This window comes from Artemia sp. Qi Xiang Cuo, chromosome 4, assembly GCF_049724085.1.
Source record: "Artemia sp. Qi Xiang Cuo chromosome 4, ASM4972408v1, whole genome shotgun sequence".
Taxonomy (NCBI): Eukaryota; Metazoa; Arthropoda; class Branchiopoda; order Anostraca; family Artemiidae; genus Artemia; species Artemia sp. Qi Xiang Cuo.
The window spans coordinates 7459238-7485952 of NC_142797.1; the positions used below are offsets into that span (position 1 = coordinate 7459238).

General features: G+C 33.1%; 1 protein-coding gene across 1 annotated transcript; it reads right to left on the minus strand.

Moving 5' to 3' along the window:
- Positions 1 to 1229: 1229 nt before the first annotated feature.
- Positions 1230 to 26197, minus strand: LOC148952734 (uncharacterized). Its single transcript, XM_089087393.1, has 4 exons — positions 26080 to 26197; positions 18534 to 18719; positions 11418 to 11537; positions 1230 to 4117 (listed from the first exon to the last, which is right to left on the minus strand). The coding sequence occupies exons 1-4, from the start codon at positions 26159 to 26161 to the stop codon at positions 2814 to 2816; spliced, it is 1692 nt and encodes a 563-aa protein (XP_088943519.1). The 5' UTR covers positions 26162 to 26197; the 3' UTR covers positions 1230 to 2813.
- Positions 26198 to 26715: the final 518 nt, after the last annotated feature.

Below are 26715 nucleotides of genomic sequence, written 5' to 3' on the forward strand. Positions count from 1 at the left end.
CCTTGCATTTTTAATTTAATGTGCAACATATAGCATAACATTAATACATGATTTTATCATTTAAATTAGCCGCCATTAAGACTATATACAATGCTTAATGAAAATACTATGTTAAAGTACCAACTCGTACCAAGGACTCTGTAAATGAGATCTGGTTGATTGAATTGGTAGAGTGGAAACTTTCAGAACCATACTTATCTAAAAATTAGAAAAAAATAACGAATTCACTTTTTTATTAAGAAGACGTCCATAAACAGTTATGTGGTTTTTGGTAATGACGGATGACAAATTTAAAAGAAAGAAAAGTGGTCGAAAATCAGCAGAAAACAAGCTAAAACCACATATTACCCAACAGGTTAAGAAGGTGTAACTTTTCTTTGAAGGTGTGGTTATCTATGGGAATCAAATCAACATATTTTTAAAGTTAAAATTTTTCCAGACGAGAACTATTGCCAAATATAGCTAATTAGTTTTGTTTATTTATATTATTGTTGAATCTGGCAACACTGAGTAAAATGTGGCATGGCTCTAAAAATTTGATAATTTTGAAACAACCAAAAGAAAAACCTTAAAAAATTAGGGATTTCAGGTATGGAAAGAGTAACAGTGGGTTCAAGGGGAAAAACAGTTTTTATTTTGATGATTTAACTTTTTTTTTTTCATGGTTCAATATGGCAACAGTAAAACAAAGGTGATAATGCTCTTAAAAACGTCACAATTTTACAACAACTAAAAGAGAAAATAATGATTTTCAGGGATGAATGTAGCAAAAATGGATCTAGGGGCAAAAATGTTTAGATTTTGATGTCCTTGGTACTTAATTATACATTAAAATACACATAATAGGTACAGCTTGAATAAAAAAATAAACATGGCAAACTTGTTACAGTAGCTCAACATGTCTATAAATTTCCCATTTATAATGGCAAATGTATTAAGCAATTTGATATTGACTACAATTACTATTTTTTAAAGTTTATGCTCCAAACAAAAAGCATTTACATATATATATATATATATATATATATATATATATATATATATATATATATATATATATATATATATATATATATATATATATATATATATATATATATATATATATATATATATATATATATATATATATATATATATATATATATTTACCCAACACATTTGGATAATTATTTTTACTTATTATTTTACACAACACAAGCTGATGGAGTGATTAATCCTGCTATCAGTGTCTGGCATAGTATGCAAAGACCTCTGTGTAAGTATCAACATCATGCCCAGGATAATTAAGGAGTTCTTACTAATCAAGGGTCAATCTTGATTGAAACAAAGAAGCAGATAAAAGACAACACAATACAATAGGACTTAATCAAGAGCTAGGTTAAAAAATGTAACTACTCGGGACATCAAGGTACAACAGATCTGATATCATTAAATATCATAACGAATTAAAAAATTGCCGAGATATTACATATAAATGGTATAATAAAAGATAATTGGCTTAGCAAATTGTATCAGTACATCTACTGTATCTACTGTTTCTATATAGACAAGTAGATCAAAATAGCAGATACAAGAGTGTATTTAGGATTTTTTCGGGGGGGGATTTACAAGAGACCATTAAAACCGCATTGAAATTTGAATAAATGCAATTTTATTACGTTTTTACGAGCCGGAAAAAAATGTTGGGAGGGGGGGGGGGGTCAAACGCTGAACTCCCCCCTCCTGGATACAGCCTTGAGTAGATATTTCTCTAAAATAGTTAGATCTACTTTATCAGATTTATCTTCCTTCTTGTTCATCTGTTAAAGTGTAAAGGCTTTTATTGTATCAAACTCAAGAAATGACAAAACATTCAATATTTGATATTGAACATCAAATATTCTTTTTAGAAATCAATTTAATTTTCAATAACAATTTTAGTAATAATTGCTGTTTTTTGTAGACACGCGTTTGTGGAATACACGACAATATTAAGGCATACAAATAAACAAATTTGACCACATCAAACATTTTCACCAAGTTTTTTTGTGACTTAACAAAAATTTCAACAAAAAAGTTTAAATATTGGTTTTGTTTTCACATCAAAATTCTTTTTTTTCAAGAAAAATTAGGAGAGGAGGGTCCTTGGAAAACTGTGGTCTTGGATGATAGTTTACAATTATTTAAATGGTTTGTTTATTTAAAACACTGTTTACATACTTTCTAAACCGTTCACAGAACTTTCCTGGCCAGACCTCCCAAGCTTTTAGCCTGGACTTTCTTTTTTCAGAGAGAATGGTAAAGGATTTGAAATGCAAAATTTAAAGATTTACACAACCGAATTTTGGTTTTCTTCAAAAAAAAGGAAAACAAAAAAAAATAAAAAACTTCCCTGAAAAAAACTATCCCATTTTTGTTTGGTTTTTCCATTAATAAAAAAGGGTGGAGAAGCTGAAGGAACTTGAAAAACAATACAAAATACATTTAAGGAAAACAGCACGATTTGGAGAGCTCAGAATTAAACACAGTTTTTTTTCATTATTATTATTCACATGCCTGTATATACATCTTAAGTCAAGGGGAAAACCCCTTAGTAAAATTTGTGAAAACACGTTAAAAAGTACAGACTTCATATTTTGACGACGAATTTTTAACCTACAAGCAAGCATATGATTTTTCAAAGGGCCTATTTTATGCTTCAGAAGTATAGTAAGCTGCTGAATTAATCATTGAAGATTAAGTAAGAAAAATCTACAAATTTCAGGTCGTGCCGATCAATACAGAATTAAGGATGAAGTCCATGCAAGAGTCAAAAGCTTTATCTATGGTCACTATAAAATCTTATCATTTTTATTAGAAGCGACAGAAACAAACACTTGCCCACATATATTAAACATATACAAGTTTTCTCCATCTTTTTGAAGTTTCGCTGGATCCTCACTGGAGAAACACACACCTTCATCTTTGGCAATATTAACAGAGCCATCTACTTTTTCAGCCTTCAAGGAACTTCTATCTTCTTTGAGATCTTTTGGAACTTTATCATCTTTGTGAGTAGACACAAAATGAGCCTCAATATATTCAGCTGAAACAAAATCTTGCCCACAGACATTACACATATACAATTTTTCTCTTTCCTTATCTAGTTTCCCCGCAGCTTCACTGGAGGAGCACGCTGGCCCATTATGTACCACGTTTTTGGCAGTGTTGCCAGTATCATCTACTTCTTCAGACTTCAAGGAGCTTTTATCTTTGCTGACATCTCCAGTTCTTGAGCCGTCCAGTTCTTGAGGATTTCGATATAAAATCGGTTTCCCAGCTTTGTCGCAGCAACGACTATCAATATGCACTTTCGCTCGAACGCTATTATCAAACGTCTTTCCACAAAGTTTACACTTAAAAGGTTTATCAGTTGAGTGTGTGTTCATATGCTGTTTTAATTTATCTTTGAAAGTGTAGCCCTTGCTACATATGGTACAATTGAAGGGCTTAATATTCATATGCCGTCTCATATGCCCATTTAAAGCATCGGTTCTAGCAAAGGCCTTCTGGCATATCTGACAAGAAAATGGCCTCTCTCCAGTGTGGATCTTTACATGTTGATCCAAGCTATATCTACGATTAAACATTCGTTTACAGATAATGCATTCATAAAGACCTTTCCCGGTATGCATTCTCATATGTACATTGTACCCGTATTTAGTGATATAATCCTTGCCGCAAATTTCACAGTGGAAAACGCGCTCAGCTGTTTCTTTTGAATTTAGCTGCCCGTTTTCCCGTCGTAAGTGTGATTTAACATGTTTATCTAAACGGGCTTTGCGGGCAAATGCCTTACCACACTGATCACGATCACATTTGAAATTCTTCTCACCCGTATGCATCGTCAGATGAAGATTCAAATGCTGACGACGCAAAAATTTGGCATCACAAAACGTACAGACGTGCCGCTTTTCTTGGGTATGGATTCGCATGTGGTCCACAAGATATTTTCTACAGGCAAAAAACTTGGTGCATAGGATACAAAAATGCATGTTCTCTAAGGAAGGCGCAGTATTATTATGTTGAGGAGGTGGAACGGCTAACGTGCTTGTAGATGGGGCTTCTAATACCTCTCCCTTCACTGCATCAAGTCCTAAAATTACATAAAGTAAATCTAATTCTATTACTATCCCTACCCTATTTTTAGATTGACTCTGTGATAGCACATGCATTGATACTCTGTTTGTATATACAGGGCCAAGGGACCTATTCCCCTGTAGCAAGGTTGGGCGACAAGCGTGCTATTTGTCCCTGTAAAAAAGACCCCGCAACTGAAACGTTGTTTTGATGCCCAGTCACTCTTCAACTGAAACGTTTTACGTTGAACGCTATGACGTTACAAGTGAAACGTTATATGCCAGCAATGGCTCTGGAGGATTTTTTATCCTTTGAGATCAAAGGAATTTTTTCAAGGGGAGGCGGGGGGGGGGCAGAAGAGCCCAATTATAAACAAAAATCTCTGGGGGGGGAGTACAAATGTTTTTTTTTTTTATTCGAGCAAGGGTTGCCCAGATAGTCCAAAAAATTAGGGCGCCCAGGGCGAGTAAGTCCACCCCCCCCCCCGTAAGTCCGTGGTGACACTGTAAAGCGACTACAAGACATTCTTACAAGAACAGCTATATCATTTGTTTATATGGACGAATAGCACATCAAGAATAATAATAGATCAAGGATGGGTGATGCAAAGTTTTTTTTTAGGATTTCTGTTTTTTAGACAAATCTTATGTTCATAAAATAAGAATTTTATGTTTATTTACTTTTAATATACTTTTACTTTGAAATCTGAAATTTTTGAATCCTATACATTTTCTGCTGGTTGAACATATTGTCCCAGAGAGACGGGGATTATCATAGCAGCGGTTTTCTTTTGCTGACTCATGACTAGCCTATAAGAAGAGGTAGATTTTAGGCAAGTTCTATTTACTGTACTAAGCGGGCCTTCCTTCACTGAGCCCTAATAGCGTCGTGCGCTGATATATTTTAGAGTGCGGTACCTACATTTACCAATGTTGGCGGCTATCAGTTGCTATCAGTGGCCACACTCCCAATATCGGTGGCTATCAGTGGGCACACCCCCAATATTGGTAGCTAGCAGTGGCCGCACCCCCCAATATTGGTAGCTAGCAGTACGCACAACCCCAATAGGTCTGAACAAAATAGTTGGATACAATGTCAGCGAACATAAAAATATTGAAAAGCATGCCAACAATTTAAAACTCAAAAACTCATAAGTTCATTATAATGTTTTATGTTATGAATATTATATGTATCATACATCTATTATATATTTTAACCTAGCCTATATATTATTTAACCCGACAAAATTTATTTTATAATACATATTTTATATCAGATATATTGTAATTAGATTATATAACATATATTTTATAAATGCTATACAGGTCCGAGCATTTGACTTCTTGGAGTTGTTTTGTTCATTGCCTCTTTACTCTTATAAATGAAGCTCATTAGCTCGATAAAACTAAAAAATTGTTATTTAAAAATATAGCTTGTTTATTAATAGTGTGATTAAAATTAAACAGTGTGATGCGATTTGACACAATAAAGCGCAATGAGTAGAATTTAGCTACCCGGCTGAAGAGTTAGCAGCTCCTTATTTGGAGTAGGATTTCTTTCCCAATATTGTAAAATTACAATATTATTAATTAAAAATATTATAATACTTTGGATTAAAAACACTATTGTATTGTAGTAGGATTCCCCCCCCCCCCAAATTCTAACATAAAGTATTCACAACCTTTCACAATATTCTATACAATTCTTGACTGCCACACTAAACGCTAATGAAAAGGTGTAACAAAACTAAGAGAGTCTCTAGTCCTTAAAGCCAATAGGCATTATGATAAATAAAAGTCAAATAGGGATAAAATCCTTTTAATAGACAGTGATGATGATAACAGTGATAGAAATTCACAAAAATACTAGATATTTCGGTCACATATGAAGTGACCGCCATCAGTAGTACTACTGATTACTACTGATGACGGTCACTGCATATGTGACCGAAAAATCTGGTATTTTTGTGAATTTCTATCACTGTTATCATCATTACTGTCTATTAAAAGGATTTTATCCCTATCTGAACTTTTATTTATCGTCATGGAAAGGCAGTGTGGTTTCCGAAATTATCTACGTAATAGGCATTATCAGTTGATACAGTGAAGTAAACCATGGGTCGACAATCTATGGCTCGCGGGTCGTAAGATCTTCGCCGCAACGCACCTGCCGGACCGTATTACTCACCATACCAATACACAACGAAGTGAAAGGGGGTGCTATCTAGCATTCTGCCATATAGCATTCTCGAAAATATCCGTAAGCCTCATCTAACATAATTAGTTTGATGTTCAACTTTCCAGACCAATTATTTTGGTATGTTACAATTTTTGGTTTTGAGTAAAAATACACCCCAAAAAAAATTTGTCTTTAGAGTTTCTTTATTTGTTCTTTTTTAGTTCAGTAAAATTGCTTGGGGTACCAAATGAAAGCCAAATTATCTGGTTACGGTATGGGACCATTTTCTTTATTTGTTCTTTTTTAGTTCAGTAAAATTGCTTGGGGTACCAAATGAAAGCCAAATTATCTGGTTACGGTATGGGACCATCTTGTGGAGAAACATTAAGAAGAAAAAAATAACCCTTGATTTTGCAGATGGGTGTCATCTGGTATATAGTGGGACAGGAAAATATGGCAAACACTGGGACATTTCCCAGCATGTACCAGATGACACCAAAATCGAGTTTTTCTGAAGGGTTTAAACACATCCACGTTGTCAAAGGAACATAGATACAATATCTCAGGATTAGAATAGGTATTAAGTTTCAACATTCAGGGAAACTAGAGGGGTAGTAAAACTAAATCAAAAGGGACAATACATATCCAGATTCTCAAAAGGGTGTATGTGCAATATTCCAGGAAAAAGCGGGTGGGGGTACGTTGGAACTTTCAGAGCATATTATTGACGATGTTGAACTGAATAAAAAGACTATGCCCATCCAAGTTTGTCAAAAGGGCGTATTACGGCATCTTAGGAACGGATAAAGGTATTAAGTTGAAATTTAGGGACCTGTTGAGGGAGATTTCTAACTAAATATGGATGTTGAAGTGGTCTATCTGCAATATATCTGGGATGGCTAAGGACATTAAGGTGAAACTATCAAGGATTATCACAGTGTATATTGAACAAAATCAATATGTACTCTATGCATGCAGGTTGTCAAAAGGGCATATGAACAACATCTGAAAAACAGCTGAAAGCAATAAATTGAACTTTTGAGGGCTGCTAAAATTATTACTTATGCAATTAGTGCTACTGCTATTATCTTTCAAACTGTGACCGCTTTTAACTGTTTGAAATTGTAACTACTTGGAAATGCAAATACTTGTGAATGTGACTGATTGCGACTGTGACTTCAACTAAGTGTAACTACAATTGCAAGTGCATATGACTTTGAATGCATCAACTACTTTGCTATAGCAAACAACAAGACAATCCCTCAGAACTGAAGCCATGCCAAAGAGGCAGGGATAGACTGGCTTGTTGGTTTTTGAGTTCAAAATTCATAACTGTTACTATACAAGCCTGAACCCACAAGCTTGGGTCATGCAAGAGCTTGAACAGGGTGAACATTGAACAGTTCTTCTCATACCCGAAGTCATTTCTAGAAAAGCTTCCTTTTACTTCAAGTGACAAATACAACTGTACCGAAAATTCTGTGACCACAGTTCACGTTCCTCCTAGGGAGAGGGGTCAGATGACATTGTGCAAGGCAACATCTTCAGAGAGAAGTGTCTTTTTTGCCATGGTCGGGACTGTTTCGCAAGCAGTCAGTATTTACCACCTTAATTTATACTTCCAAGGAAATATTTTCAGCCTCAAATGCTAACTAATGCGCCAGCAAACTCAGCAGGTGGAGTCTCACCATCCAGTTGGATCAGCTAAGATCTATTTTTGAAATATATTCATCAGCTCAAGGATATATTCACACCGACCATTTTCCAAATTGCAAGAAAGCAGTAGAAGAAGCTGATATAAATTTTGTTTGGCAAAATACTAAAATGAAAAGTGCATTAATACAAGTTGAAACTGAGTTTGAAAACCGGGTTTCTGATTTCACAAAGATCTCACGTAAGATGGATATTTTCGAAAACCCCTTCGCAGTGGGTATCAATAACAGTGGCGTCGTTTGGAGGTGGCAAGGGCGGGGGCAGTTGCCTCCCAATAAATTGATCACACTGGCTATCACACTGCGAAGTGTGATAGCCAGTGTGATACATTCCGAGATCACACTGGCTAAGCACGGTATAACAAGAAACGTAACGAAGAAAAACATCCAAGATAATCAAAGCGTGTGACGAAAGAGAAAAGTATCGGTTGGGATCGTCCACACACCAGAATTAGGAATAGAAGCAAAAGTCCAAAGGACAACACAAAAAGACAACATGACTTAAATATTCATGTATGACATTACTGTAATTTTTTCACAGTCCAGGTGCTGGCCCAAATAATGTGGATTTTATTTATGTTTATTTTGGAGTCTTTCAACGAGAATCAATTCACTCCTAAAGCTGACACAAACACAAAAACAAACCACGCTGAACAGATCTGCTAAGACGCCTTTTTATCCTTCATTAGGTGGAGTATCCTCTCAGCCCTTACCTGTTTGGAGGGGTGTCCCGCAAGGCTCCGTTATAGGCCCTATTTTATTTCTCCTATATATCAATGACCTTTTTGTGGACCTGGGCCCTTCGGTGTATCCTGTACTATTTGCTGATGACAGCAACTTCTTCATCACTGGCACCAATTTACCATCGGCAATAACCTCTGCCCAAGTCCTTTTGAACAGAGTCCAGGCGTGGTGCCTTACGAATAACATAACCATTAATATTAATTCAGAATCCCCTACAACAAAGACGTAATTCAACCTGCTCTTGGTCTCAAGTACTCCTCCGACATCCTCCTGCAAGTGGAGGCTGCCAAGTTTCTTGGTGTATTTATTGACTCATGCTTGTCATTCTCTAATCATATTTCTTACATCACAGCAATAATTTTGAGAGACGTAGCTATGATTAACCGTGTGAATTATTTTCTTCCTCCTGACATCCTAGTTACCCTCTATTATTCCTTTATTTTCCCTTACTTTTCTTATTGCGGATCATTTTGGGGAAATAAAAACCGGTCCTTCACTAAAAAACTCAAATTTGCCCGAAACCGTGCCATTAAAGCAGTTTTTCGGCTTCCCCATCTATATCCAACCCGTGATTCTTATTCAGATTTTGGCATAGATCCACTTGATCAAATCATACAAAAACTAAACTTATCGCTTGCTTACTCTGCTTTCCACAATATTCTTCCTCCTCAACTACTAACCTATTATAATTTAATAATTCGGAAGCCCACTTTCTCCGTTCATCCAATAGAGCCTTTATAATTCCTAAATGCACTTCTAATGCTACCCAGTAATCTCACACTTACAAGTCAATTATTCAATGAAAAAAAATACCCTCCAGTGTTGACTTAGCCACAAGTTTCTGCAAGCTGTACAAAAATGTAACAAAACTTGATAATATAATTTAACCTTTCCATTTTTAGCCAATTTGCTTTAATTACCCATGTTTTATTCTTCTATCTTTTTTCCAGTGTTACTTTAATTTTATCTTTTTTTGGTCCTTAACAAGTTCTCTTCTAGGATCTTTATTGTTATTTATGTTTGTGTTATGTTTTTATTCGAATAAATTGAATTGAATTGAACTATAGAAGAGTGCAAATTCTACAAAATTAAGCTGTTAGAACAATCCGTAGGCATGTCCAGGATGTACATGACACATGTGCTTGTTTTAGGTCCCTGAAGCTCCTTAACGTAGGTCAGATAAAAGATTATCAAGCTGCAGTATTTGTGTTTCAGCGTAAAAATGGTTTAACCCCTGATGTTTTTAAGAATTTTTACCAAATTAATTGTGACCTGCATAATTATGGAACTAGGCAAAGTGATAATATAGTTGTTGACTTATGTCGTGGTACTAGGTCTTCATTTTCAATGTAACACCTGGGTCCATCAGTATGGAATGAGCTACCATTGAGCATTAGAGCGGCAGAACACGTACCTAAACTTAAAAAGAATTTAAAAGATTATTTTTGGGGGAAATTTGTTAGATTTTATTAAGGGTGGTAGGTTGGGTAGGGGAGGAAGAGGAGCTGGAGAGGTAAGGGTGGGCTGGGAAGCTAAGGGTGGGTAGAGGCTAAGGTAAGGTTGGAAGGGCAGGGTGGGGAGGGGAGTTGAGTATTAAGAGTGATGGTGAATGGATTTGTTATTATTATTTTCTTTTATATTTTATTTATCTGTTATTATTATTTTTAATTCAGTTATTTATTTATGTATCTATATATTTTTTTCATATATATAGGTCATAGTTTACCTATTTTTGGTTTATTTATAAAAATAAACCTAAGTATGTAGTTACGTGGACTTTCGCGCGATCGCAAACCTTCAAAGGTTTTCTCCAGCGTGAAAGTGTTGTTTAATTTATTTATTTGTCTGTGAATGTGGATTAATAAACTTACGAATATATATATATATATATATATATATATATATATATATATATATATATATATATATATATATATATATATATATATATATATATATATATATATATATATATATATATATATATATATATATATATATATATATATATATATATATATATATATATATATATATGCTGGCGTTATGACAAATATGAAATAGAAACCGTTTCCAGTAAAGCTCAAATAAGCCTTTAGAGGGTTTAGGGAGGGCAGAATCCCAATGTTTATTTGTGGTAATTTCTTTTTGTTTCAAGTTTGAACCCATTATTCATTTTAATTTCAGTTCATATTAGGTTTAACTTATTCATTCATGTAATTTCGTTTCATTTCAAGTTTGATCAATATGTGCCTTTATTTCTGTTTGTTTTACCTTTTGCCAGGGCTTTAATATATTTTTTTTCTTCGGAAACTTTTTTTAAATTTTGAATACATAGATTTAAAGGAAAGTTTATGGGCAGGCTAGAAGATTTAGTTGTACTGTGTTTTCCATGTATCATATATATGCACTTATTTTGTTAAGTTTTATTCTAATTAAGAAACTCTTCTTTAATATTTCTTTTCTTTTCTTCTTTAGCATTAGTGTTTCTACTGTTTTATTGTGAATATCTATCAGCCAGAGAATGAATACGCTTTCTTAATTTTAGCAGACCAAGTACTGATGAGTCCCCCCCCAACCCTGTTGTGGTGACCTTTTCTAAGAGTTATAAACACAATAAGACATGGCATAGTCACAGTTCTTCTTCCTCCCCCTTTCTGTACTGGCAAATTATTTCAATACCTTCAATTTTAACAGATTCAACATCTCCTTCAATCATCTCTGCTTGCAAATAGTGTAGAGAGTCCAAATCGGAAAAATTTTCAACATCGTCATCATCAGAATCCTCCATTCCATTCTCACCTAAAATTAAAACAAAAACAAAAATAATAAGAAATTCTCTAGCTGACAAAATTGTTGGCTTACTCATTGTTACAAGCTTTTCACATTTTAAATTTAAGCTTAAACCTCATTTTCCGCTCGGGTTACACACTTGAGTCCTTGGGTAATCAGCATAAACGAATCGGCAGACAAACAGATATGTTCAATGGGTAGATGATATTTAGGGTTAAACTAATGAAGAAGTCAAAGAGACTTAATAAATTAAGGACAATTTAATCTCTGGAGCATGATATCCCCGACAAACCAGACTTCTTCTTGCTACTTAGCTTATGTATAGACTTCAAAATCTTCATTACTTTAAAATCTTAAGCCTTTCTTACTGAGCCACTTTCCAGGGCTAAACAGTGTCAAGTTCTTCAACATCGTCAGCGTCATTGCGGTTATGACAATCTCGTCATCTATAATTTTGTGCTGATCATCTCCTGAAAGTCACTTTCCTGCTTCAACCAAATATGCATTCTCACATCCATGCTGCGCTAAGGACAAAACATTTTCCTGGGCTTCATCCACTACACCTCGAGTGGTCTCTCCGTCTTCACGCAACAGCTTGTTTCATTCCCTCGTAAATTTTTTGCCCCGATATTGCCCCAGGCGCTTGCAAACCAATAGGCCATATCTTTCAGATGTGTGATTTTCAATTTCTGAATCTAGTCTTGGCAATCTTCCATTTCTTCTATGAGGTCGCACAGAGATATTCTTTGATAATGTGTCTTAAATGCTTCTAAAATACTTTGGTTCATTGGTTGACAAATGAAAGTTTCATTTGGCAGGTAGATATATAGCCCTTACATCCCTATCGCTAAGTTTATCTTAATCAAGATAAGGTGGGGTTTTATCTAGGAGTACAAAATACCTTTCTGGGTAGATTATCATCGCTTAAAAATCTCTCAGTTGGTGGCAAAACTTGATGAGTGCATATCCATGCACGCTTTTGATAAAAGTACTCTAGTGGCAGCTCAAGTTTTGAAACCGCCACAGAAGCGCCACAGAAGCTCTTCGCCTTTCCAGTCATTGTCGAGTTATATTTAGTGGTTTGATTTGGAGTCAGAACCTCAACAATTATACGTCATAGGTAGGTAGTAGAAATGGTCGTAATTTAATCTAAAATCTGGTGAGGGTTAAAGTTCTAATAAATCTGTTGAAATTAAAATGATGTAAAAATATTGATACAAAAAATAGTAAGGTTATAAAAACCACCCTGACTGCTCCTTCAACTACCATTACTACTCACTACCCCGGCTACTTCTACTATCGCTACTCTTAACCTTGCTCTCACCAAAACAACTGTTTTTAGAACAGCTCCTCTTCGTAAGGCGACGAACGTAGCGGCAATGGGCCTTGACGGCCTGAGTCTCAACCCACTGATGGTGGGTCCACCCCTTCTAATGATAAAAATAATATGGCTTAAAATCTTGCTGAGATTAGAAGAATTTCATTTTCAAAAGCAAGAGCCAATAAAAAAGTACTAAATATCCAAAATTTTGGTAAATTTTTTTCTAGTTTTGAGTTTTACATTTCAGTTTTATGTTCCACTGATAATTCTGAAATTTTTTGCAAAGATTTTAAGCCTTAATATTGATAAAATAAAAAGCTGTTCACCATCTACCAAAAGAATGATATTTAGTATTTTCTGCATAATTTTTAGCCTTTGCACTACTGGCCACTATAGCGAGTGATTTAAGCTTTGTATTGTCAAAAAAATCCATCTCTTGGCGTCATGCATTCTTTGTGGCTATTTGCATTGGTCAAATCATTTAGCATGTCGCCTAACTATATGGCATTGTTTAGAAATTAGTCAAAGAAACTTTTTGCACAAAATAAGTTTTTCAAAAAAAAACTAAAGAACTCCATTAAACCAAAAATGTACAAAAATAGAATCAAATAATTTACCAAGGATACAACAACTAAAAATTCGTATCAATAAATAAATGAAACCCAAGACGAGCAGAAATTAAAATAAGTCTAACTCAAAGCAAGCAGAAATTAATCGGTGTAGAGTTCTAAATCCTATCCTTTCTAAGAGCTAGAATATAATTTTTGATTAAGTGAAAAAATTCTTTTAAATGTTTTCAATTTTATAAATTTAATAAATAAAAAATTAATTAATATTTTAAGGAATAAATATCAGCATATGTATATTAAACTGACAATGCAGATTTTTTTCAGTAAATTCATTTGATTTTTTTTCAATTCATTTGAATTTAAACTTTACTGTTTAAAATTCTTTTAAATGTTTTCACTTTTACAACTTTAAGAAATCAAAAATTAATTAATATTTTAAGGAATAAATAGCAGCATATGTATATTAAACTGACAATGCACATTTTTTCAGTAAATCCATTTGAATGTTTTTCAATTCATTTGAATTTAAACTTTACTGTTTAAAATTCTTTTAAATGTTTTCACTTTTATAACTTTAAGAAATAAAAAATTAATTAATATTTTAAGGAATAATTATCAGCATATGTATAAACTGACAATGCATATTTTTTCAGTAAATCCATTTGATTTTTTTTCAATTCATTTGAATTTAAACTTTACTGTTTAAAATTCTTTTAAATGTTTTCACTTTTCCAACTTTAAGAAATAAAAAATTAATTAATATTTTAAGGAATAATTATCAGCATATGTATACTAAACTGACAATGCACATTTTTTCAGACATTCATTCATTTGAATTTTTTTCAATTCATTTGAATTTAAACTTTACTGTTTAAAATTCTTTTAAATGTTTTCACTTTTATAACTTTAAGAAATCAAAAATTAATTAATATTTTAAGGAATAATTATCAGCATATGTATATTAAACAAACAATGCACATTTTTTCAGTAAATCCATTTGAATTTTTTTCAGCAAAGTACAAATTATATTCTGGCTTTTAATATTCCGGCACCGTATATTACCAAAATTAAAGACGTCACTCATTCACAAACACCCGATAATAGTAGCTTTTATGCACGAACTGTACAGAAGAAACTATAACGTTTTATTTTATTTATATTTTACTATTTTATTTATTTATATTACTATAACGTTTTGTTTTATTGATTATATTTTATTTATAATATTGTTTTACTTATTATATATTATTTATTATATTGTTTTATTTATTATATTTTATTTGTCTCCAAACAGATCTTTTTTAAGGGGTGATTGAGTCGAGGCAGTTTGGAGATTTGGAGTTGTAGGAGATTTGGAAGAGGGTTCACTAAAATATAAATCTCTCACTTTATTCCCCTTTTTAAGTTGCAAAATAGACGAGTCCTACAACAAATCAAGAAGTTATTATGGATAATTATTTCTACAAATAATATGTCAGTCATTACAATGCAGAGATGGCACTATAAATTGTCTGACAACGTGGTATTCTTTACTCTTAATCACCGTTCCTCATTCTTTTCACTTACGAACCCCCTCAATTTATGTTGGCATAATCAAGCTAAGTTTACAATTATCAAGGAAATTTCGAATAAAATAACACATAAAATTAGGATTCATTGCTGATTAAGGCATAATTAAAATGAGGCCTTTATAGCCAATGCTAACTTTGAAAATTATCTAAATGTAGACACATTCATAATTAAATTTAGGCAATACCCAGAGACTAACTGAGGCGGAACACAAGTTAAAGTCATTTGGAAATTGATAAAGATTAGCCAAGTAGAATATCATTATCAATGCTAGGTCATTTAGAAACAAAACCAGACATTTTAATAAGAATTTGAATTTCAAAATTCAGGTAATTTAAATTTAAATTTACCGACGGGTTCAGCATTGAGTGTTAGCATTATCTGAATCTCATTGAAAGTAAACACAATGCTAATAGATCTTTAGCGACACAACTACACTGAGACGTAAGATTTGGTAGAAGTATGAATTACTTCTATTGTTTAATAATTATATATTAATAATTAATAATTATTGAAGAAGTATCTATAAATCCTCACGAAGACTTATTATCATTCAATAAAAGTGAAGCAATTTATTAAGCATTTTGAGGCTCCAAAACTTGCGTTATTATCATCAGTGATACATTTGTTCATAATTTCCTCCTAAATACTTAATAGAACAATGTTTTAACATGGTCTTCCCATAGTAAGGCCTGAGAAACCGAAATATCCTCTTCTTGCACTATACAAACGCTAAAGAAGCTACATTTTGACTAATCCACCATTTTCAACTAAAATAAAAAAAAATATCTTATTAGAAATGACGATTTATGAAAACCAGGCTTACAGTCCTTATTGTAATCTGTATTTGTTTCTGTTAAATATCCAATTTCTGTTAAATATCCAAACCCAGGCAGTTAAAACATCTGAAACATTGAAGTTTATTCCCAAGTAAAAGAGATATTTGGATTTGAATATTATTTTAAACTAGGATTACCGGGGGAGACATTGAGGACTTGGTTTCGGATCTGAAAGAATTGCCTGCCACAAAAAAATAGAAAAATAGTATTTGAAAGAAAAAGGGTGGCCCCAGATGCATATGCAGATTACTCTTACCCCAGATGTAACCTAGGTATTGAGAATGTGGTCCATATTCTCGCCGAGTGCCAGCAACTTTCTCTATTAAGGGTAAAGTATTTTGAGGGTGGTAACTTGGAGTTCCCGGGGATCCTTAAAACGACTGTAAAAAGGACAATCAGGCAGTTATGTAAATATGTAAATGAAGCGCTGACATCAATGAGCGAACCTTGATAATTATATTATTTTTCTTGTGGAGTGTATTTAAGAATACTGTACTGTATGGCCTGTTTTTTTTTGGCTTATAATAAATTATTATTATTATTATTATCTAGTTTTGCCCGACAAAAGAAAATGGAAGAGAAATTAACTAAAAATTGTATATCCTTACCGTCAACTATTAGTGCAGGCGTCACAAATGACTTCGATAAAGCCTCGGGGCGATGAAATTCAGTTTTACATTTCATCACCAAATTCATACTAAACAATAAACGTCAATATGACAATAAACGTCATATTCATAAATGACAATAAACGTCAATAAATGACATAAATAACAATAAACGTCAAATTCAGTTTTGATACTCGACATGCGATCAGGACATCCGTACGAAAACAACGAATCTTTAGTATCTTGATCTACAGCGTATTCAGTTTACAACACTTTTTTGTTTTCCAAGCCTTAAGAATACACAGTGATTGTATAAAATAGAATTTATCTGCGATTACAGCCCATAGGCCATGGCAAAAAACATAAAACAAAGAACAATGACACGGAAATTAAAAGATCCTAACATAATCCTACAGAAACCTCCATGATCCATGGCGAGACAAAGAAATCGTGCCAAACTTCTGACACCCATAAAACATTCATCCGCCAACCACTCCATACTCTCGCCAACCACTCCATACTCTCACCAACCACTCAAAATCATCCATACTAACACTTCAATTCTACAGTACATACACTACATAGACTTTCATTCAAACCTCAACACATAAGATAAGTATATGAACCAGTCTTTGAGCTTTCCCTCCCGATTAACTTTCTTCTTTGGCCCGATGGAAAACTGTCAGCTCTCATTTCAACAAATAACTTCATTTCCTTTTTATTCAAACCCACCTTAAAAAATAAAACTTCACCCCAAATATCCTTTAACTGACAATAACCACCCAGTGAATTCGAAAGCAAGCGCTGGGCCTGGCACGCCTGTATTTCTTAATCCTGTAAAAATCCTTTCAACTAATTCACTTACTTAGTCCCTAATATCCTCAAGCCCTAACATATGACATCCCCGCACATATGACATATATCCCCACACATATGACATATCAGCGCACATATGACACAATCGAAACTGATCTAATATAAAAACTTGCATATAGTTTACACAACATACATAATATACAGTTTAACCATTCTTGTAAAAACAAAATAAAACAAAACAAAACACAAGAATCAGCTAAAATTGGCAGTTTAGATTATCGGGCAAGAAAAATAGAAAGAAAATAGGAAAAAATCCTTGGAAAGGAAAATAGGAGGAAAAGATGTATAGTCAACTAAAGGTAATGAATTTATAAACCCTTTACAAGGCAAGCTTTAGCAAGTTGCAAGAAACAGAGGCAATTTGAAAATTAGCAACCGTGTAAAGAAGAAAAATTGACCGCGTAGTAGGCTAGGTTTCATCCACCATGGTATCCCAGTAAGGTTACCGCATTTGTTGTGGCTTCACTGAAGGCTCAATTAAACGCAGCCAAAAATAGGTAAGGAAATTAGCTGACCATCCTCAAAGGTACATCTACAGGACCTTTCGGTCAAATCGACTATCCTCAGAGAATAGCTATCAGGAGCCTATATCATGGGTTAAGTCCCATTTTATCCGTTTCATTTAAATAAGAATATATGGCTATATATTGAACAGGTAAATCAAAAATCCTATTCTATTCTTAGATTATTGTATATCTATCTTATTAAAAGAGAAATAACTGTAGATGTGTATATTTTTCCTCGAAAACAGCACAATTTTTCGAAAAACTGACGTACAGGCATTTTCTGGGTGAAAAGAAGATTTAGATAGGCCTAAACTTTGGGAAAACTCTTTTAGAGTACCATTTTTCATACAAAGGACGTCACATTGATATGCGTCTCTGTTTACGATTCTGTTTCTTTACTTTTCTTTATTAGCCCACTTAGCGGAAGGGAAAGTGCGTCGGATTCCGAAAATATTTTTCGTTGTTTCATTCTAATACCGACAAACATTTGCTTTAGATATATTGAGGTTAATACTACGAGTTTTATATTTTATTTATTGATGAAAACTACATTTGTTTTATTTTAATATATATATATATATATATATATATATATTTATATATATATATATTTATATATATATATATATTTATATATATATATATCTTTCTCTCAATCTATATAAACCTTTAAAAAACAAATACAAATAGGAACCCGAAAAGAAAGACAAATGTTACCATAAATTTTTGGCATATATGTCCCAAAAAGTTGGGAAGGAGCTTCACGTTGCGCATCACCAGAAGTGCCTATACAGTCAATGTTGGATCCTACTGAGTTACTTTGAAGTCCATGAGAAAAAGGTAAACCATCGTTATCTCGAAACTCCAATTTTTTATTTGACAATGGCTTTAATTCTTCTGAACCTTAAAAAAGATGAATAGATAGAGAAAGAAAAATAATCAAATATAATATAATAAATTACTGTCAAGCATCAACGATTTTTTTATGTTATTTAAAATTACCTCCCTTCCAGGGGGAATCCTGCTTTCACCACGCCAATCCTGCTTTTGGCCACGAAAACTGCTTTCGATTCAGGTAGTCTTGAATAGTATAAATCAAAGGGATTCAATATTCCCGTTCTAGCTCTTTATTTAGCTTAAAGAATTATTAATTTCTTAAAAACAATAGCGTGAACAAGACTATTTTCTTAGCCTTTTCTTCCAGTTCTTTTTTTTTATTTACTTGTAATGAGCTTAAGTAGTGAGCATATAACATGTAATGAACTTAAGTAGTGAGCATATAACATTCCACATTCGCAATTCTAATCCATCCTCTAACTCTTGGCCCAAAGACTTACTCCTACCGCAACTGACAACTAACTGCTGCACAAAGCCACTTGAGGCCAACACAGCTACACTCGCTTCTCCTCCATCCCAATCTACTCGAAGCCTTCCTCTTTTAACCCACCCAAGAGGGTCCAATTTCCCTCAAAGCTTTGTTTACGACATCCTCCAATCCCATTCGGGGGCAACCTTCTCCTCATTTGGCCCTAGATGGTTGGCCAACAAGAACGATATTTGGCAACATGTTGTCCTTCATCCACAGATTGTGTCCTAGCCTTCTCAACCTTTCTCACATTATAGCACCAGAAAGCAGGAAACAATCACATTTTTCGTAGAGCTCACTCTATGAAATGTGGTCAGTTAGACGGGTACCCAAAAAAGTTTTTACTTAAATTTTCTGGAAAATAGGTATGAAATCCTCCAACGTCTCGCGTAGCGTCTACGCTTCAAAGCTTGACCTCTGTTATTACTGTAGCATCCAATATTCTAATCTTGGTTCGCAGATACACTAGGTAGAAAAAAACACACTAGGCCTTGGCTGTTCTACTTTTAATATCTTCTCTGAGTCTACCGTCTTTATTAACAGTACAACCTAGGTAAGTGAAGCTGTCCACTTGGTCAATCTTCTTGTTAGCCAACATTACCTTTTCAACTTCACTTATTCCCAGTCTTAGAGACTTATTTCTCTTAACATTAAATTTCACACCTATTCTTGCATTCTGAACTCTCAAAACCTCAAAAGATCCATTTATTTTGCTAACATTTTCAGCTAGGAACCTTATATCTTCAACGTAATATAATTCTAGGAGAGTTTTAATTCCCCATTTGATTCCATGCTCTCCTATAGCCTTTGTTGTGTTCTTAGGACAAAGTTCATAAAATTTTATCCATGTAAGTATGAATAGAACCGCAACCCTGCCTAACTCCTGATTCAACACGACACCAGCTACTAACCTCATGTCCTACCTTAACCATAGGAACAGTAGTTTCGTACACAGTACAAATCAGTTTAACGTGTTTCACTTGTATACCATATAAGGATAGGACTTTGGCTATCTCTTCTATTGGCTAGAAGAACTGCCTACTCATAATCTATGACATAGAGGACTGAAAGGGTTTGATGGCTCAAAAAATTCTCTGTTATTAATCTCACAGTGAAAATTATGTCGATGTACCTTCTCCTCTTTCTAAAACCACATTGGTCTGATCTTGAAACTTTAGCTACGGCATCTCTAAGTCCAAAAAATATCATCATATTAAGTAATTTGCTTCCTATAAAAACCAATATGTCTCTATAATTACCACTCTCACTTTAATCACATTTCTTGTAGGGGGGTATAATTAAAGTTTTCCTAAAATCGTTAGGTACTTCCCCTTTTGTTAAACCATATTCATAATCTTAGTAATTTTACCTCTAACTTCACAGCCACCATAGTAAAAAGTCTCATTTAACACACTATCAACACCCGGGGCCCTTATTAGTTTTAATCCTTTTAGTACTGTCTCTAATTTATTTATGTTTTTTAGTAACTAACTAACTTATGTTTTTGTTTTAGTTTTTTGTTATCCCCTTGTTAATTTTACGAGTTTTCGTTTTTTTTTGCATTTTTGCTGACTTGACATTGGCCTTCAAATTTTATAAGTTTAATTTGTTTTTAACATTTTTACGTATTTGACATTGACCCTTTTATAATTGTCTTTTGTTGTTTGTTTGTTTTTGTTGTTCTTTTTTCACTTTATTTGACGCTAAAGTGCGAATTCTACCCTTTTGGGCTTGTGATATCCGTTTTTCAGCAATAGATCTTATCTTATCTTCATTTTTCTTCACAAAATAAAGCTTCCTTGACTTCTGAAGAATAAAAATTTTTCATTCTTTTCTATTTTCAAAATTTTCGATTGCACATTTTCAAAATATTCTGCCTACCTCTCTTTAACTCTTTCCTTATTACTAATAATGACCTAGTTCCTATCTTTAACTGAAACAGTTGAGATTGACTATTCCCTCTCAATTTTAACCAGTCTTTTGCAGAAAATTCCACTTTCATGCAATCACGACGAATTTAAAAGTACTTAGATATGTGTAATAACCTGTCATACAGACAGGGTCGGATTTAAAGCTTTGACGCTTCTAGGCCAAAGCGTCTTTGCCTCTCTGTTTTTGCGAAATTTTCGGGTCAAACACAATCTTAAACATTTTCAGACTCCAAACCCTGTTACAAAACTTAAGAGATCAAATTTGTATTCTCTTGTACCTTACAAATGTAAAAGGATTTAAGATTCCTATTATCCAATGTTTTCAAATACAGTTGAATATTGTAACCAGGTCTTTGCTGGTTAACCTTAAAAGGCACGAGAGAAAAATAGCCTAAGGCGCCGCAAGTGCTTAGAACCTAATAGCTACTGTAAATCTTTTTTTTTAATATAGTAAACACTTTGAAAGGCACCGACATATTCCTGGCTGGGACCGATATTGCATTACTTCAGCAGCAGGCTGCTTCGCATTCAATTATGAGCACTTCTTTTTATTTGCCTTCTTCTTTTATTTATTACCTTTTGATTATTCTTCTTTTTTCATTTATTGGTCGTGCACTTTCATCATTACACATGAATTTGTAAATAATACATTGTCTTCTAATTAACTAGACTATTTTTAGTTAGGCTACATCATTAGTCCTTATCCAATACTAAGCTGAAGATAAAACTGTAAATTATGAGCAAGTTTTGAAAATTATTAATTCTTACTTTTGGCATTAATATTTCCCAAGACTCTATTCATTGTGGTCTTGGTTCAGGCTCTGTGAATAAACATAACCATAAAATACTTATCGTATACAATCACTTAAAATCCTATTCTTCATCAAATCACCAACGCTTCTTTTTATGCAACTAATCTGAAACTTCTAGTCTCCACACAGACCTAGAAATGCCTTTAATCCTTTATACATGAATTCACCATTTCCAGGAATAAGCCATTCTCCTCTTAACTCCCCTTTTACCCGAACCCTCTTATTCTTTCTCTTAAAAGTCCTACCCCTCCCATCAACCCCCGTCTGAGATAGAAGTGGTAATGGCCAAGAAATCTTCTATAAGGGCAGGGATGATCTTGCAAACATGCCGCTGCTCAGTGTCTATATAGGATTTTTTTTTTAGAATTTTAAATCTTAATTGGTTCAATATTTCTATTTATTTGTAGATTTCCAATAAAGTTTTTATAGATTTCCAATAATGTTTGAAAAATAAAAATCGATGTCATTCCACTTATCCAAAATGAGAATACAGAGACCGAACTATGCCGGCTAGATAAAAAAATGAACACATAATTATTTGCCCTCCTTTAATAAACAATTTTTTAAAAATCTATTTTTCTCAAATGATTTCTCCTAACTTTGAAGGAGTATTTCGACTCATATATTTAGTTTTAAGTGTATACTTTGCGAACCTTTATTAAAGTTCAGATATTTCTAAAGAGTCATGCCTTGATTTAATTTTTTTAGGATGAACAGAGGAGATAATCTGTCATATAATGCAGAGCTTTAATTACATGAAAATAGGCATTAAAGTGGCCACCGTTTGCTAACCGAAATCCAAAACGTAAATTAATAATATTTTTGCACTTATCATGCGTTTACTTTCTATTATACAAATCCCCAGAAATAACAATGTTGTAAAAACCACAAGTCCAAATTTTAAGACAGCCAAAAAGAGTAATGATATCAATTTCTTCACCTCTGTGCAATAGTAATACTTAACAACAAATCTTTTACAGTAAAGCGAAATTCAAAAGTTTTTCAGCCCTGTTGTGACAGCACAATCCTGACATATCATTTTGACAGCCTAAAAAAGTTAGGATTTTAAGTTTCCCCTCCTTCTTATTACGAAATGAAGATTTTTGATGGACAGTTCCATTGATAAATACAAATTTAATTAAATACTTTTAGATGGTATGCATCATCAGTAAAATCTAACAGAAACCACACAAAGTAACCGAAACTTTGTTTCAAACTTGGTTGCAAAATGAAACAGCCTTAACAATTAAAACTCAACTATTAAAAACCAATTACAAGAAATAGCCAATTAGTATTACATCATCCCAACCCCAACCAGAACAAGCACCCAACTCCAACCCCAAATCCACCACTACGTTAGGGGGCGCGCGCCCCCCGTCTGGATCTGCCACTGGATTAAGATCAGTTATGTCACAAATAAATAATCGATTCCTTGTTAAGCTTTCAGCTTTCAATAAATGTTTTAATTTATTTCTATTTGCTGGATTTCTTCGAAGTTTGATGACGGTGATTGCAACAAATGTTCAACTGATAGATTCCACATTGTCTTTTCCATCTGCCCAGCCAGCATACACTAGCTGTAAAATCTGCATCACCTAATTTGAATTCTTTTTCAAGATACAACAACTTTTATGTCCCAAGAATGACACCCTTTATCCCTTAATTGGAAAAATCAAATGTAAAAGGCCTCATTTGTCTTTGCATTATTACTTTTTTTGCATGTTTTGTTTTGTCTTATAAGTCAATTTCGAAAATTTGAGAGGGACATCATTCTTATAATTTTCATCTTTTCTTGCAACTCCCAACAGGGCAACAACTGACACCTTAGACATTAGCAACCCTATCCAATGTTTCCTTTCCATTCCATACTTTCATTTTTTTTACTTTCCATAACCACAATTTTTAATTAGAACCGGAATAGAACGCACTGTAGTGAAGAACTGAATACAAAATATTTCCTAGTACCAGATACTGAAGAGAGAATAAAGGTTTACTAGGCTAGGGAATCTATCATTAGACTTTTTTTCAACAATTTTTGTGGCATTATTCAATTAAATAGAAAATATAAATGCTGCTGGTAAGGGATATAGCCAGGACACCACTGCATGTACATACACATTATTGACTAAAATACCTGTTAAGTTCTCAACAAAACAGGAGAAAAAAAATATATAGAAAAGAAAACAAGAATACAAGCTGACCTGAAGACAAAAAGACTAAGTTTTCAACATAACAGAGAGCAAAAAAATTAAAAATAAAGAGTAAATAACAGTTCTCAAACAAAATAAGTGAATATTTATAATAAAGGGATTCAAGGAATAAAGGAATTGCCTATAATCAAGCCGTTTTCTATTGGTGTAATTTTCTCATAATTATAACAAGATGTTTCAAATCACAGAACACCCGAGAATTTTAAAGCAGATAAACAGCTTACTTGACATGACAAGTTTTCTCATATTCCTTATTAAAAACATTGGGTCAGCTTCTGAATGTGTAAGTACCTTAAAAATCTATAGGGCTGAAACATTCATAATTGTTATGAATATACCAAAGCCATTTTCATTATGAGTATTTTCTCAGAAATTTGCTGAGAATTTTAAAAATAAATGATTGATCAAAACTCATTTGTAATGCTGAGCTGAAATACATTAGACAAAAATAGGAAATACGTTTCAATGAAATATCCCTTGAAATACAGCATATCCCTTGGATCCATTTTTTCTCTCTGTTTTATTTCTTATAACTTTGCTTTTTTCTAAGTGTCCAACTGATCTTTAACAAAATTTTTAACTGATTTGTAGCAAAATTTTTGTTCTGTTTTTTTTCCAAATCTTTTTTGTGTTCTTCTTTTTTCCTCTAATCTTTTGTCTCTATTTTTTTATTTTTCTAAGTTTCCTGCATCTTCTGTTTGGTTCTTCCAAATAGTTGTTACTACCCTACTCTACTTTTTTTAGAATGATTTTTCTCATGCATTACAATTATTGCAAACTTGTCCATTGGAAAAATGTGTTTTTCTTGATACCCCTTCCTTATAAGGCAAAAAAACATTACTGGATTGTAGACAATTAAAATCATCTAAACTTCCATTTTAGATGTCAGCTGGCAGCAAACTGATAAAGAGCTAAGCACAGCTAAAACCTTATTAGTACCTGAATGGGAAAGCATCACCTTCATAAAATCACCATGCATCCTGAAGTAGCATTACTTCAGAACAAGTGGAAAGGCTTCATCAATGTCCTAACCACCACCAATCACTCCAGAGGATCTAAGGTAAGGTTCACACATTTTCCATTCTACTGTGATTGCTACACTTAAGTGTGGTTTCTATTCCTAAGCACAATTTCCTTGCAAGTCAATCATTTTAACAACCTGCTTTGCCATCTAATTGTAGGCCTATACATGAACTCTAGATTAAACCAATAATCAAAAATGTTCATATAAAGACTTGCTAAGTTCATTTTGGGTATTATCACAATAAGCTGTTATTTGATAATACATTCATGCATAGATCCTTAAACTTTTCACAACTCAAAAATCATAAAATTGTTTAAATTGGATGAGATTTTGCTGTCAATGTCAATACTTTGTCAATACAAGACAATGTCAATACAAGATTTTGCTGTCAATGTCACAAATAGATTGGGTCCATTAACTAAAAATGGAGTCCATCAAATCTTTCTCTCTCTATCAGAAAAATCCTCTAATACCCCTCCCAGGTCTGAGACTTTAATACAAATAATGGTGCAGTTATTATACCAAGGTTTATTTTTTAAAACCTAAACCATGATTTTAAATAAACTAAAATTATTTCCAATAAATTTACTGTTGCAACTATAAAAGAAATACTTATTATGCTAATGTAAATACACCAATCTCAATTAAAGCAACAAATCAATTGAAGGTTAAAATTTAAAATAAATTAACACCATTTTGTAATAGTCTAATATTAAAGATAAAGAAGTACAGCCTTTTTTTATCTAGGGTACAATCATTTCAACATCACTTAGAGCTAGAGAGAGCAAAACCAAATAAAAAGAATAATTAGAGATAACAAATAAGAATTAGAGAATAAGAAGAATAAGAATAATAATATCAGATAAGAATAAGATATAATAAGAAAGAATAAGATCCTAATAATAAGAAAGAATAATTACCCTCATTATCAGGCTGGACTGATTCTTTTGGATCTTCTTCCTTTCCAAAAAGACTAAGAATGTTCACTGCTCTTCCCCCCATTTCAGATCAAAAAAGGAGAAAATACCTGAAAAGACACTAAATTCTTACAATTTTCTTATATTTCTACATATTTTTTTTACTATTATCTATATTTTATGCTATTACCTATATATTCTATCTATATTATCTACATTTTTGTCTACTTTAAAAATTTTACCCTATTTTCTCTGTATTGTCACTTCTAAAATTGCATGCATATATTTTCTTTCTTTTCCTTTTCTCTATTAGATCTTCTTGAATAAAAAGAAGAAAAAGCCAAAAATGGATGGTAGCACCTATTTTTGTTTGTTGCAAAAGCATATGAATAGAGCTATTTCATAAATACCAATGATTGGTAAGCCAAAGTAAGAAGAACTACATAAATTCATAACATAATTCACAATGCTGCAGAATGACCTTGAGGAGTGGTGCCCCTTGAGGAAATTATAACCAAAGTTATAGATTTCAAAGTTTGCTGAAAGCTCCTCCAAAGTCCTACTGTCCTAGAAGAAAATGTTAGGTTGTAATAACTTGTAAATAAACTTGTTTTTCATTGTTTTGAGAGTTCAAATTGC